General features: G+C 34.7%; 1 protein-coding gene across 1 annotated transcript in view; it reads right to left on the bottom strand.

Moving 5' to 3' along the window:
- Nucleotides 1-2,655: 2,655 nt before the first annotated feature.
- The window catches only part of Phip (pleckstrin homology domain interacting protein), a 127,514-nt gene continuing 115,826 nt past the window's right edge, over nucleotides 2,656-14,343 (bottom strand). Inside the window, exon 40 of the mRNA XM_026779098.1 lies at nucleotides 2,656-8,413. Coding sequence (XP_026634899.1) covers nucleotides 7,776-8,413 — 638 coding nt within the window. The 3' untranslated portion in view covers nucleotides 2,656-7,775. The remainder of the gene's footprint in view (nucleotides 8,414-14,343) is intronic.

Genomic DNA, 14,343 nt, shown 5'->3' with positions numbered 1-14,343 from the left:
AAATCTGTTCATTTAACTAATAAGATTACAGCACTTGCTTCAAATTTTGCTGTTTTTAAGATTTTTTTATTACTTTGTCTTTCAGTGAACTAGCATTATTCCATTTTAAGAAAACAAACAAACAAACAAACAAACCACTTTTCACTACTATGGGAAAATAGTTAACATTTGGTTCCCCAATAGTAATGACAGAAATACATCTAAATTTTGCCAAGTGCTTTTTAATTAAGTGGCAATGATTGCTACAGGGATGAATTACCAGGTTCATACATAAAAGCCAAACAGGGACTCAGAGATGAAGTAATGCCTCTGTTCTATAAAACCAGTTTGTTTAGTCCAGCAATCTTACCTTCTGAGCACTTGCTGTACATTGCAGCTGTTTGGTTGTTTCTAAACTTTTTTTTTTTAAATAAAGATAGAATCCTTTGTCATGTATGGTCACTAAGTTCCCTTTTCCATTAGTCTATCATTGATCAGCTAGTAACTTCACTGAGACTTCTTTGAATCTCTGAAGCCTAAATAAAATTACCATACCCCAACTCTTCACTGGTGCATCAATGTTTATGCAGGCAGTTAACTACTTTTCTCTGAACAAATGTTCAGCCCTGGTCATGCACATGACATTCTAGACTCTCTAAAATACATGGGAGCTCTCCAAAGTCTTTATTCACTCATGCAGGTTTTGAGGTTTGTGTTTTCCCATAACTTGTCCTTTGTGCTAGGACTGCTATAGCTAATGGATCTGCTTTTAAATGCTTTAGAAAACATCACAGCTGGAGGAGCAATTCAGCCCTGAGGAAGTTCCAAGCAGGAAAAAAAAAAAGGTAAATCCTTGAGCCTAGTTAGGTCCTAACACTGTTCTTTGAGAACAGAATCTATAAGGCTTTCTCTAGTACCAAGAATGCAGGCTGCATGTTCATGGTAGGGAGCTGGGAATGGTAGACAGATGAGACAAAATACTGTTTGCCATTCTAGAAATTAAGCAGCTTCTTCCAGGTGATTTATTTTGCTTTCTCACAAAGCTAGATCCTAAATTTAGAAAAATTAAAACTTCAGGATCTTTTACATTAAAACTATCTTTGAGATTTCTGCTTGGAAAATGACATACTTTACTGTTTTTAATTAATAGTAAACAACAATTTACATTATTACAGTAAATTGTAACAGTTCATCAAAACTTCAAAGATTCAGCAAATGTCACACTGCAATTTGACTATGACAAAACAGTTTGCTTGGTGGTCTATATCAAAAGGTAAGTTTAAGACCTAAATACAAAAGTCAAGATTCAGATAAGACTAAGAATCCCTGCTTGGATTGAATTAGACTTTAAAAATTGATTCCAATATTTTACAATGAAGATCAGACACAAAATGGCCTTGCTAGGTTACTTACTCTTTTTAAATGTCTGGAATGTCAAACTCCCATTTTTCAGTTTAAAAAACAGAGCTTTCATTTCATCAAGCTTAGCATGTCTTATAAGCCCAAGACAATAATAAATCTTCCTACAACCCTTTTCCTTAAATAGTACCAACATATGGTAGATGTGTTAAAACCAGAACTACAAGGTCCTGTAACTAAGCTTAGTCAGGGGCTTTGTGGACTTTAATCTTTCTGTCCTTAAATACTAGGAAGACCTAGATGATAAAACTGATGTTAGGAGAAATCAGTTCAAACTGATGGCTTGGAACTAATTTTTCTTGGCTGTTTTTCCTAAGTATATATTAGGTGCATCAGTATAATTTAAAAAGAAAATGTACCTGAAAATCATTACTTGTTTCAATTTAGAAATGTATTTGCAATTAATGATTTAAATGCAACTTCTTAGGGAGAATGATTAGTAGAAACACAAATTACCACTATGTTTAATCTTACTTGGAGTAGGAGGGCCTTCTGTCTATGTGTTACTTTTCATTGGTCAAATAAAGAAACTGCCTTGGCCTTTTGATAGGACAGCAGCTTAGATAAGCAGAGTAGACCAAACAGAACTCTGGGAGAAAGAAAGCAGTCAGGCAGATGCCATGATGCCATGGCTCCCCTTTCCGAGATGGACTGTGGTCAGACTCATCCGAGTAAGCCACAGTCAAGTGGCAATACACATGGGTTAATTAAGACGTGAGAGTTAGCCAAGAAGAGGCTAGATATAACGGGCCAGGCAGTGTTTAAATGAATACAGTTTCTGTGTTATTACTTCCGGGGCTAAGGAGCTGGGTGGGATGAAAAGCAGGCCTGCTTGCCTCATCACTACACTTAAAGTCTTATATATAATTCTACATAATATTCATCCTAAAACTGGAGATTCTTAGAGTTCTTAAATATGTATGCCAACCTAAACAGATTGGTAGGAAAAGAGTAAAAAATAGCACTTTAAAAAAAAAAAAAAGCACTGTTGTTGTTTGAGACAGGGTCTCATGTAACCCAGTTGGTTTTGAAATGTTGATCCTCTGGGATTAAAATATGCACCATCATGCCAAACTGTAAAACAGGATTCTCACAAATCTGTACAAATGCCTTTATAATACTTCACCTTTAAGTAAATGTTTATGCAAAATGTTCTCTTGACGTGTAGCCCTCATTAAAATATAATAATTATTACCAATGCAATAACTTAATGTACAACGAGCCAATAAAGCTGTTTTAAATAGACACATAGAAAGGCAAAGGAGTCTTTATTTTTAACCTTTAGTCACTCTGGAATTACAATAGGTGTTTGAAATCTTTGATAGTGATTTTAACATTTCACAAATAGACAGAAAAATGGAACCTCTAATGAACTAGAATTTACATAATGGCTTCTATATCACAATTGCTTTGGTAAGTTGCCTACTGAGTATGTACCAATTGCTTAATGTTGCCCAAAACTAACCAAAACAAATAAAACAGCAAAGAAATCATGAGGCTCTACAAAATGGCTTAGAAAAACAAGTTTTCTATTTATTTAAAAATAAGTTTATAGTTACTACATTGCAGGGATGGGAATTCTTACACATACATTCTAGTTTGTATAAAAGGATTCCAAGAATTATGCATCAAAACTAACATAGAAAGTGTCCACAGAACAATAAAGAAAGGTCCAATCAGTATGTACAAAAAGAAAGGGCCTGCTACCTCGGTGCAAGACTGCCGTTTATGACATGATACTCCAGGTCTAGAAAATAAAACAAAAACATCAATAAAGCTAAATAATTTTTAAAAACTCTGTCACTTATTACATACAACAGATTTGCTTGTGTTTAGCATTGCTTTCTGTACAAAATAAACATAATTTTAATTTGAAATGTGTCAGTTACAACTTTAACCATTTAGGTCAGTTGCTTTTTAAAAATTGAGCTATGTCTTACACATATCTAAGTATCCCATGGTAGGATTTAGTAGTTTTCTTAATAACTTTTTAAGACCTGTCTCTTCTTGCAGTTTCGGTATGGTCTAAAAACATAACATTGTATCTTATTTTTTAATTTATTGTTGTGATAAATCAACACCCACATCCTTGAAAGTAACCAGCATGTGTGTGCATCTGCCTTGTAAGTGCATGTACTATAATACAATCCTGAACCTATCTTCTTAGCTCTTTAAATGTAGAAACTCATCCATAGACTACTATGTATTTGGTTTGTGCCATATAAGGTTAATTTCCTGATATTTTTATCTGCATTAAAAAAGTATTTCAAAACAGCTATTGAAACTAAAAAATATATTTATAGCTCAGATAGTATACTCACTGTAATGTGTGCAGGTTCACCTCCAGAGCGCTCACAGTGGTACTTACAGTCTTTCTGACTCAATTTGACCTCTTCCTGGGGTACTGTACATAGTTCAAATTGATTTTTTCATTTGGAGCACTTTGATAAGTATAATTAAAAACAAAATAGTTTCTTAGTAAATGCATTAATTTTAGTTTAAATCATCTAGAAATCGAGAACTTTTTTTAAAAAAAATGCAAACAAAGGTACCTTCTCCACTTAGTGGTAAGACAACTTATTACCTAATCAAGCTACTACTGTTAGCAACAGTTTCTAGATAAAATAGGAGTAATATTCTAGACGAAAGTAATCCCCCAAGCCTATTCTCACTTTTAAAATAGTATACTTCCTGCATATAGGATGAATACTGATAATAGCCCTTTATCACACAAGTACCTTGGTCCATTCAACCTACTAAAAATAAATTTCAGGTGAACAAGATACTAAAAATCAATTTGTTTTCTTTAGATAGAAAGTTTAAAACCAGTTCCTTTCAACTTAACATTTGAAACAAATTTATAAATAGCTATGGGTGTATAAAATGGAATGTGAAGAACACTACTGACTGAAATTAATCATACAAATGCTGCTAACATCACACAGGGCCAAAATTTGATTTCAGTAGACCTGTGAAGGTATCTGGTTAATCTACGATGCTGCAGCTAAGGGACAGTTCCGTTAACAATTCTGTGGAAAAGGAATGTGTTTGCTGTTCACGGTCTTACATAATTTCCAAGTATAACTGAATCCAGTCAATCTCTTAGGTCCAATGTGGCCTAACCACCCGACGAATGCTCTACAGTTATTCAATTATAGTAAGACAGTTCTGTAGTAATCCAGTCTTTAGAGTCACAGTAATACAATGCAATAAAACAATGGCAATAAGGCCTTTAATCTTCAGTATATTCATATGCAGAGACAGACTGCTCTAGAGAAGGCTGTGAAGGGTGAGATTTTAAGAACCTACATTTTCACTTCCAAAGGCTGGTAGATTGTAATTAGACGGAATCTTTAAACTACCCTGTGACAACATTTAAAATGCTATTAAACTCATGTTTTGTGAAGTCAGGATAGCATAAAAGAATACAATGGTTGAATATTAGACATATAAACTAGTTTTGGGAGTGTTGATGCTGTTGTAGCCCTAGTCTTGAAGTTGGTTTGCAGTTAAAGGTAACTATGAACTCCTGATGGTCCTGCCTCAATCTCCTGAACGCTGGGATTACAGGCATGCACCACTGAGCTCAGCCTGAAGACTGATTTTTTTTTTATGTTCCATGAGCATAACACATTTTATTTCTGAAAGTTTCAGTAAACTTGACATTTTTCTTATTGCTTACCTAAGACAAATGCTATCAATTCCTTCTGGTCTATAAACATACATGATGTTATTGTCTCAAAGGAGACTTTTCCAAGTGGTAAAACCCAAAACATGATGACTTAAATTTCTTAATTCTACTTTTACAATCTACAGAAGCTAAATTATAAAAATATAAAATCTGTATCTGGTATTAATATATCTTAAGTCAGTTACAAATAATCTGATCCAAGTCATTTTGCTTTACTAAGAAACCAGTGTCTGAAAAAAAATGTCCAAACATGGTCATAAATATACAGTGTCTTTAAAACAGAAATAATATATTTCCTTGTTATAAGATGGAAATATTTATTTCACTGCTCAGAAGTTGGAACTATCTGTGCACCATCCAAGAGGTCCTCCATACTAAGACTGTGTGAGCTTTCTTTAACTGAACACATTTTACTGAACTACATTTTTTCTATAAAAATGGATTTTAGTCTATTTTTCTAATACAATGCAGATAACATCAGGAAATTACATTTTTCAAATAGATTCCCTTCAAAAGCAACTAATTACTTTAATGACTTAAATTTCCAACATACACACTATCATTTTTAATGACGGTGAAATTGACTCATATTTTTCTATATAACACGTCATCCATTTCTGCATTATGAAGCGTTAACTACTTAACTTCAATTATATAGTTCAATATATTTGTTAGAAAAAAATAAATGTACAAAAACCTAAAAAAATTGAAATTATTTTTCAACTTAAAATCATAGCAATCCAGTTAAGATCTGGAAAATGGTTCACTTAAGTTTCACTGGAGGGTTTCTCTACAAATTTTGTTAGAAATGATCTAAAAAGCCCAATGCATCACTTTTCATTCTTCGAGACAGTTAAATGACAGATAACATTTATCCTTATTGGAAACAAGGAAATAATTATATAATCTAATTATATATTTTGCCAAGGTTCAATTAAAGACTTTATTCTCTACATCAGGATCAGTCATGCTGATATATATTTTCCCCATTCTTCCTCTTTAAAAATGTAGTATCTGAAAATTTTGGTTACATTTTTTTGTACCATATCAGTCCTCAGAAAATACTACATTCTTAAAACTTAAAAAAAGTAATTTTAAACAATAGAAATGGCATTTACGTTGGTTTTCAAGGTATAAAATAACTAATGTACCATAAACAAATAAATAACTGCTCTCCTTTTCCATAGCAGTACATATAGTAATACATTCTCCTAAGTCATATAGTTATCATTTACAATAGACAACTTAATTTTACTAATGATGCAAAAAATAATAGAATACAAGGCACAATCATTAAATGGGTGTTTCTCTTTAGAGTGTATATTGAGATACCAGCGTGATAAGGATACCGTAAAAAGTGCAGAAAAAACACAATGTGCAATGAGACCAATGTATAAAACATGATTGCATAAAAAGTGATTTGGCCTATTTTTAACTTTTAATAGTTGAAAATAACCAATCTTTTTCTTAAAATTAAACTATAAAGTATGACATTTTAAAATTGTTTTCATTCTACTACTATCTAAAAAAAAAATCCTGAAAAAAGAATGTATACCTGGGTAATAGTACTTAAGTATGCATTTGTGTATATATATATATACTTATATATATATTCAAGCACACCCATTTATCAATATACACACGCACACAGACATGGTTCTTTGTAAGCATTTTAGCCTATTGGATATGTCTGAAATTTAAAAATGACATTAATCCACATCAAGTAAACATCAAATTTCTTACTTTTTTTTCCTGTATTTTCCTTGAATCCTTTAACCACTTAACCATCTTCTCTAAGATATCTCTGTCAAAGGACCCACCAGTGCATTATTTCCCTACTATTAGTACCAAAAAAAGATACAACTCAGCATAATCCTGTAATAACTTGCTCTTTAGAATATATAGCTTTTCCAGTATTGAAAAGTGTATGCTGTCCCGACAGTCAAAAACAGGCTTTCCACTGCACTGATTCTCAGTCTTTGGCACAATAAACAGAGACAGAGTGACTGATATAAGAATCAAGGTCTGAAAAATTAGACAGTCAAATGTTTTCCAATGTGGATATGTTTTCTTTGTATCAATACATTTTCTCCTAAGTCTGGCAGAAATGGAGTAAAATAAAAGCTTCCTCTAGATATTCTGTGTTGAACACCCTACAACTAACATTCTTCAGGATAACGAATGGTGGGAACTTTGAAGCTATCTTTAGAGGAAACGTTTAATGTACTGCTACTGGGTAATAGCTTTCTTCCTAAGGGCATGACTTCTGCATCAGTAAAAATGTACCTTACTTGGTCAAAAATAATTCACTTTACCAGGAAACATTCTATCACTAGTAATACTTAAGAGTGTAGCAGAACTGTCTCTTCCATAAATAAACCAAGAATTTGTAACAGGTTCTCAATTTCAAACCGTGAATGAAATGAATGTGAAAATGATAACCTACCTAAGGGCAATAAATAGCAAACATTTGAAATATATATGTATATAGATTTTTTCATTCAAAGACGTAAAATTATTTTCTAAATTTGTCTTCTTTTATTTTCTTTTTTGCCTCCTTTTTACCCAAGTCAAATTGTAACATTCCCTAATCCATCATAGCAGCCAGGAAGCAGAAACTTTAGTTCTACTAACACCTTAACTGTACCTGCTTCACAGATTTTGAAGTATAATATTTTACTTCCAGCTACCAACCGATTAAATTAGCCTTTGCTTTTTCAGTCAACTTTCGGACCCGTCCTCTACTAGAAGTCCCAAAAGTCAAAGAGGTGTCTTCAAATAACAGCTGCCTCTGCTCTTCCTCTGAGTCATCCTCATTATAGAAAGCTGTCCTTCGACCTTGGTTTCTAGTTCTCATGTGAGGTTCAGAGCCTTTGAGTTCTTCAAACTCTTCTTCCTCATCTATAGGACCATCTGATTTTTTCCGGTTACTTCTCCTTAACACTTTAACATTTGTAGGAACCATGAGTTCTGAATCTAGGCTTTGTGTTTTCATCTTCCTTTTGGGTTTTCTACCTCCACGACTCTTTTTCTGTAACAAATCCTCCTTAACAACATTAGTTTCAGAAAGAAAGTTGCATGTTGAAGAAGGAACCATGTCAGTCCTGATTGGAGGCAAGTTATTTTGCTCAGAGTTTTCTTGCTTTGCACACTGCAGTTTCTTGGGCTTTCTACCTCTCTTTTTGTATGTGACTTCACCACTGCTGGTGTTAGCTTCTACCTTAGGCTTCCTCCCAGGCCCTCTCTTCACAAGTTTTGATGGCTGTCCTCCATGGCCATTTACTTGAATGGTTCCTGCTATAAGAACATTGTTCTTACAATCTCCTGAAAAGGAAATACAGTACACTTAGTATGTTATTTAGCCTTGCAACTAATCGGTAAAGGCACTAGAATACTTAATAAAAAAAAAAACCTTTCACTAAAATAAAAGAATTGATCCTAGATATTGATTTTATTTTTAAAAATTTATTAGTCAGACAATGGTGGTGCACACCTTTAATTCTAGCACTCAGGGAGGCAGAGGCTGTAAGATCTCTGTGAGTTCAAGGCCAGCATGGTCTACAGTGAGTTCCAGAACAGCCAGAGATACAGAGAAAAACCCTGTCTCGAAAACAAAAGACAATTAACAAAAAATTATTTATTTGTGTGCACTTGGATGATGATGATGATGACTTGTGTGAGTAACAATTGAGTCACCATGCAACTGTGAAGTCAGAGGGCAACCTTTAGGAGGGAGTTCTCTCCTACTCTCACATGGGTTATGAGGACAGAAATGAGGCTGCCAAACTTGTGGGGCAAGCACAGTTACCTGCTGGCCCATCTGACTGGTCCTTTGGAAAAGATGCTTAAGCAAGACAGAAAGATTTAGAGACAAATAAAAAACCGAAGTTAATGGTGTCATTGATAGCAAAGAATAGAAATTCCATGTCTACCTCCTTTATTACACATTCTAATGTATTAAGAGTTTTTTGAATTGCATGAAATTATCATGTTCATTTACAATTTATCACAGCAAAGTTTTTTATTGTTTAACTCACTTCTTTAGTATCACTTTTAAGAAGTTAAGTCAAAGGAAAAAATTCTTAGCATACTAATTTTATGACCTTTACAATAAATAAGCACATTCATTAACTGTTACTTTCTTCCTTCCAGTCATTTCATCAGTGAGAAGAAAATTCAGACAACAAAGACTGGGAAAATTCTAGCTTTTATTTCATCTCCTATAACTTCTATTAGCATAGAAGAGTCTGGAGTCTCAAGATCTCTGTATGTTCCCTGGACATACAAAGAATCTTTCTTTTTATTTTCCCTACGCAAGATATTTAAGAATGTATTGATGTGGGAATCCCCTCTGTGTGCTGTGATTGTCATTAATAAATAAACTGCTTTGGACCTAAAGGAAAGGCAGAACTTACATAGGCAGGGAAAGCTGGACTGAATGCTGGGAGAAAGAAGGGTGGCGTCAGGGAGCCACCATGGAGCCTTGGCCAGAGTCAGGCATGCCAAAACTTTGCTAGTAAGCCACTGCCACGTGGTGATACACAGATTAGTGGAGATGGGTTAAACTAAGATTAAGAGTTAGCCAATAAGAAGCTAGAGCTAATCGGCCAAGCAGTGATTCAATGAACACAGTTTCTGTGTGATTATTTGGGGGCTAAGCTAGCTGAGCAGCCTGGATGAACAAGCGGCCCATCCTCATCCAACAGTATATCTGCTGTAGTAATTGAGATATATCAATAACTCTCCATAAAAACTCCCATGGCTTTGACACTCCTTACCTACTCTTGTACTATACATCTACAACTGTATAAATAAGTTATAATTGGTTACTTTAAGAAGACTAAACAACAACAAAACTACCAACGGCTGGAAAGGTGATTAGTTTGTTAAGTGCTTGCTGTGTACAACCAACAAAACTTAAGTTTGGATCTCCAGAAACCACCAAAAAGCCAAGCATTGTGATACACAATATATATAAGTCTAATGTTGGGAAAATAGAGCCCAGGGGCCCATAGAGCTCCATGGCTAAACAACCTAGCAAACTGGAGAAAGCCAGGTCTTGCCTCCAAATATGAGGTGAGTGATTGAAAAAGACACTTAACATCAACTACTGGCCTCCATATATGTGTACATACCCACACACAAATCCACATTCAATGTAAACAATTGAAGAGCAGTGTTTTCTCTTTTTATATGCTATTCAAATAGTCTATCTCTTCATGTAAATGAATGGCAAATGATAATCTCTAATCATTCAATACTGATACAGTATCAATTCTGTAATGATGACCAGTATTATCTTGGTTAAAAATCTTACTATTAACTAATTCCATGCTAAAAATCCAAGAAATAGAACAAGTCAGAACAGGAAGTGCTGAGAAAACAAAACAGAACAATCCAAAAACCGCAAATCTCCCCAAAACAATTTTCTTCAGATCAGCCATTTTACATCTGTAAAATGAAGGCATGGTAGAGAAATGTGAGAATGTGCATAAAGTAGCAAAGAATTGTCTACAAAGCAAAATGCCTTAGGTCTGTGTGCTATTTTTGCTTTACATGAAGACAGATAACTGATAAAGACACTCAACTAAAAGGCATAAGCAGAGGAATTGGAACACTCAAAACCAAAAAAAAAAAATATAAAACAAAAAAAACCAAACAAACCAAACAAACAAACAAAGGTCAATTACACACACACACACACACACACGAGAATTCAGGGTTTTGGGGAGTTTTTTTTTTTTTTTTTTTTTTGGTCTGTTTCTTTTGAGATACTGTGGAAAGATCTGGCATGCAAATTATGGGCATTAAAAATAAACAAACAAACAAAATACACACAGGACTATTATGTTAGAATTTCCAGAAAACCACAGAAGAAATTATCTCAAACCTGGAGGAAGAGATGCCTTATTCAAGAGGTCTAACTGAACACTGAATAGAAAAGACCAAAAGAGAATGGAAAACAAAGGCCACCCCAACACAACATACTGTCAAAACGTTAGAAGCACAGAATAAAGGGTACTGAAAGAAAGGTCAAGTCACTCTCGAAGGTACATCTACCAAAGTAATACCTAATTTTTCAACTATGATGTTTAAGGCAGGAAGCTTTAGAAAGATGTATTCTAAGTTCTGAAAGCTTATTCTGAAAGCTTAAGCTGTCAACTTAGATTATGATATGTAGCAAAATCTATTCATAGAAGGAGAAATCAAAACTTCCCAGGATAAAAATACTTAAAGGAATTTAAGAACACAACATCAAGTACTACAGATAATGGGAAAAATATATAGAAATGAAGAGAAAGATAAACACAATCACAGGGGCCATATTAAAATATTACAACAAGTGGAAGACCTGTATGACAAAAACTTTAAATCTTTGAAGAAAGAAACTGAAGAAGACACCAGAAAGTGGAAAGATCTCCCATGCTCTTAGGTAGGCAGAAATAACATAGTAAAAATGGCAATCTTACAAAAGCAATCTACAGATTCAATGCAATTCCTTCCTTCCAACAAAATCCCAACAAAATTCTTCACGGACTTCAAAAAAATGACACTCAACTTTATAAGGAAAAGCAAAAAACCCATGATAGCCAAAACAATCCTGTATAATAAAAGAACTTCTGAAGGCATCACAATCCCTGACTTCAAACTCTACTACAGAGCTACAGTACTGAAAACAGCCTGATATTGGCATAAAAACAGACAGGAACGGAATTGAAGACCCAAATATTAATCCATTACATCTATGAACACCTGATTTTTGACAAAGAAGCAAAAAATATCAAATGGAAAAAAGAAAGCATATTTAACAAATAGTGCTGGCATAACTGGATATCAACATGCAGAAGAAAGAAAATAGATCCATGTCTATCACCATGCACAAAACTCAAGTCCAGATGGATCAAAGACCTCAACATACAGCCAGCCACACTGAACCTCAAGTGGGAAGTACACTTGAATGCACAGGAGATCACCTCCTAAATATAAACCCAGTAGCACAGACACTGACAGAAACAATTAATAAATAGGACCTCCTGAAACTGAAAAGCTTCTGTAAAGCAAAGAACACGGTCAATAAGATAAAACAGCAGCCTACAGATTGAGAATACCCACATCAGACAGAGGGCTGATCTCCAATATACAAAGAACTCAAAAAATTGGTCATCAAAAGAACAAATAATCCAATAAAAAAATGGAGTACAGACCTAAACAGAGAACTATCAACAGAGAAATCTAAAATGGCTGAAAGACACTTAGGGAAATGTTCACTATCCTTAGCTATCAGAGAAATGCAAATCAAAACAACTCTGAAATTCCATCTTATACCTGTAAGAATGGCCAAGATCAAAAACACCAATGAAAACTTATGCTGGAGCGGTTGTGGGGCAAAGGGAACACTCCTGCATTGCTGGTGGGAGTGTAAGCTGGTACAGCCCCTTTTGATGTCAGTATGGCAATTTCTCAGAAAATTAGGAAAAAACCTTCCTCAAGACCAAGCAATACCACTTTTGAGTATATACCTAAAGCATGCTCAATCATACCACAAGGACATGTGCTCAACTATGCTCATAGCCAGAACCTGGAAACAACCTAAATGGCCCTTGTCCAAAGAATGGATAAGGAAAATGTGGTACATTTACACAATAGAGTACTGCACAGCAGGAAAAAAAAAAAAAAACGACAACTTGAATTTTGCAGGAAAATGGATAAAGCTAGGAAACATTGTTTTGAGTGAGGTAACTCAGACCCAAAAAGACAATTATCATATGTACTCACTCATAAGTTGTTTTTAAACATAACGCAAAGAAAACCAGCCAACAAATCACAATCCCAGAGAACCTAGACAACAATGAGGATACTAAGAGAGACATACGTGGATCTAATCTACATGAGAAGTAGAAAATAACAAGATCTCCTGAGTAAATTGGGAGCATGGGGACCATAGGAGAGGGATGAAGGGGAGGGGAGAGGAATGGAGGGGAACAGAGAAAAATGTACAGCTCAATAAAATCAATTTAAAAAAAGTTTGTTATTGAATGTGTTTATATAAGCTATGTGAACAAAGGAGATGGAGAGAATTGGAATGAGAGAATTAGAGCTAGAGAATTGGAACTAGAGAACAAGACCAGGAAATAAAAAAAAAAAAAAAAAGCAAGACCCTCAGATTGTATATGTCTTTTTCCTTTAAATAGAAAAGAAATTTTCCTAATGTCCTTGCTGCTCTGAAGATATTTTTTTCTGCAACTCTGGATACAATTCTGGAGCTGTTCTCACAGGCAGCAGCAGAGAATCAATCACTTCCTTTGGGGATGTGGCTGCTAGTATACTGTAGACATCTTAGTAGGTGGTCACAAACACATGTAAACAACGGCAGTATTAACTGGACTTGGTGTATTAGAGGAGACTATGGAGTTTGGAGGGAAACATGAAAGGTAATAGTGAGAGTTTGTAGGGTTAGTAATGGCTATGATCAAAATATATTGTATAAATATATTAAATTTTAAAAAATAAGAAATTAAGAAATGCAAAACTGCCACGATCAAAGTCATCTGCTTATTAAAACACTAAGCAAGTACATATGGCAAGTACAAGTGATTGCCTTTCAGAGGACCTGGGGCTTGACTTCCAGGACCCACAACGTGGTTAACAACTATTTCCAACTTCATTTCCAGGGGCTCTGACCCCTCTTCTAGCCTCCATGGGCACTGTATGCCATGCGGTTTATAAAACATACATGTATCCAAACATATAAAATGAAAAACAAAATTTTAAGGATTCCTGGAGATGATATTGCAAAAGTTAAAAGATAATAACAGGGGATAAACAAGGAGAGGGAAAAAAATAAGACCATCCAAAGAAGGAAGAAGGTAAAGATATTTAGAGACTAAAGTCGTTCCACATGAAGTATAACAAGGAAAGAGAAGAGGGGGATCAGGTGGTGGTGGCACATGCCTTTAATCACAGCACTCAAGAGCAGAGGTAAGTGGATCTTTGTGAGTTCAAGGCCAGCCTGGTCTACAGAGTCTACCAGGACAGTTAAGGCTGTTACACAGAGAAACACTATCTTGGAAAATAAATAAAGCAAAACAAACAAATGTGTGCGTGAGAGAGAGAGAGAGAGAGAGAGAGAGAGAGAGAGAGAGAGAGAGAGAGAGAGAGCGAGTGAGTTACCGTTTAGTAAAGGTCAGTGTGTTTTATTTTGTGACTTCTGGTGTAGTAACAGTTTATATTTTTGTTCTACATTTTTGTTTATA

The sequence above is a fragment of the Microtus ochrogaster genome, chromosome 5 (assembly GCF_000317375.1).
Source record: "Microtus ochrogaster isolate Prairie Vole_2 chromosome 5, MicOch1.0, whole genome shotgun sequence".
In the NCBI taxonomy this organism is placed as follows: Eukaryota; Metazoa; Chordata; class Mammalia; order Rodentia; family Cricetidae; genus Microtus; species Microtus ochrogaster.
This window is presented reverse-complemented; position numbering and strand designations above follow the sequence as displayed.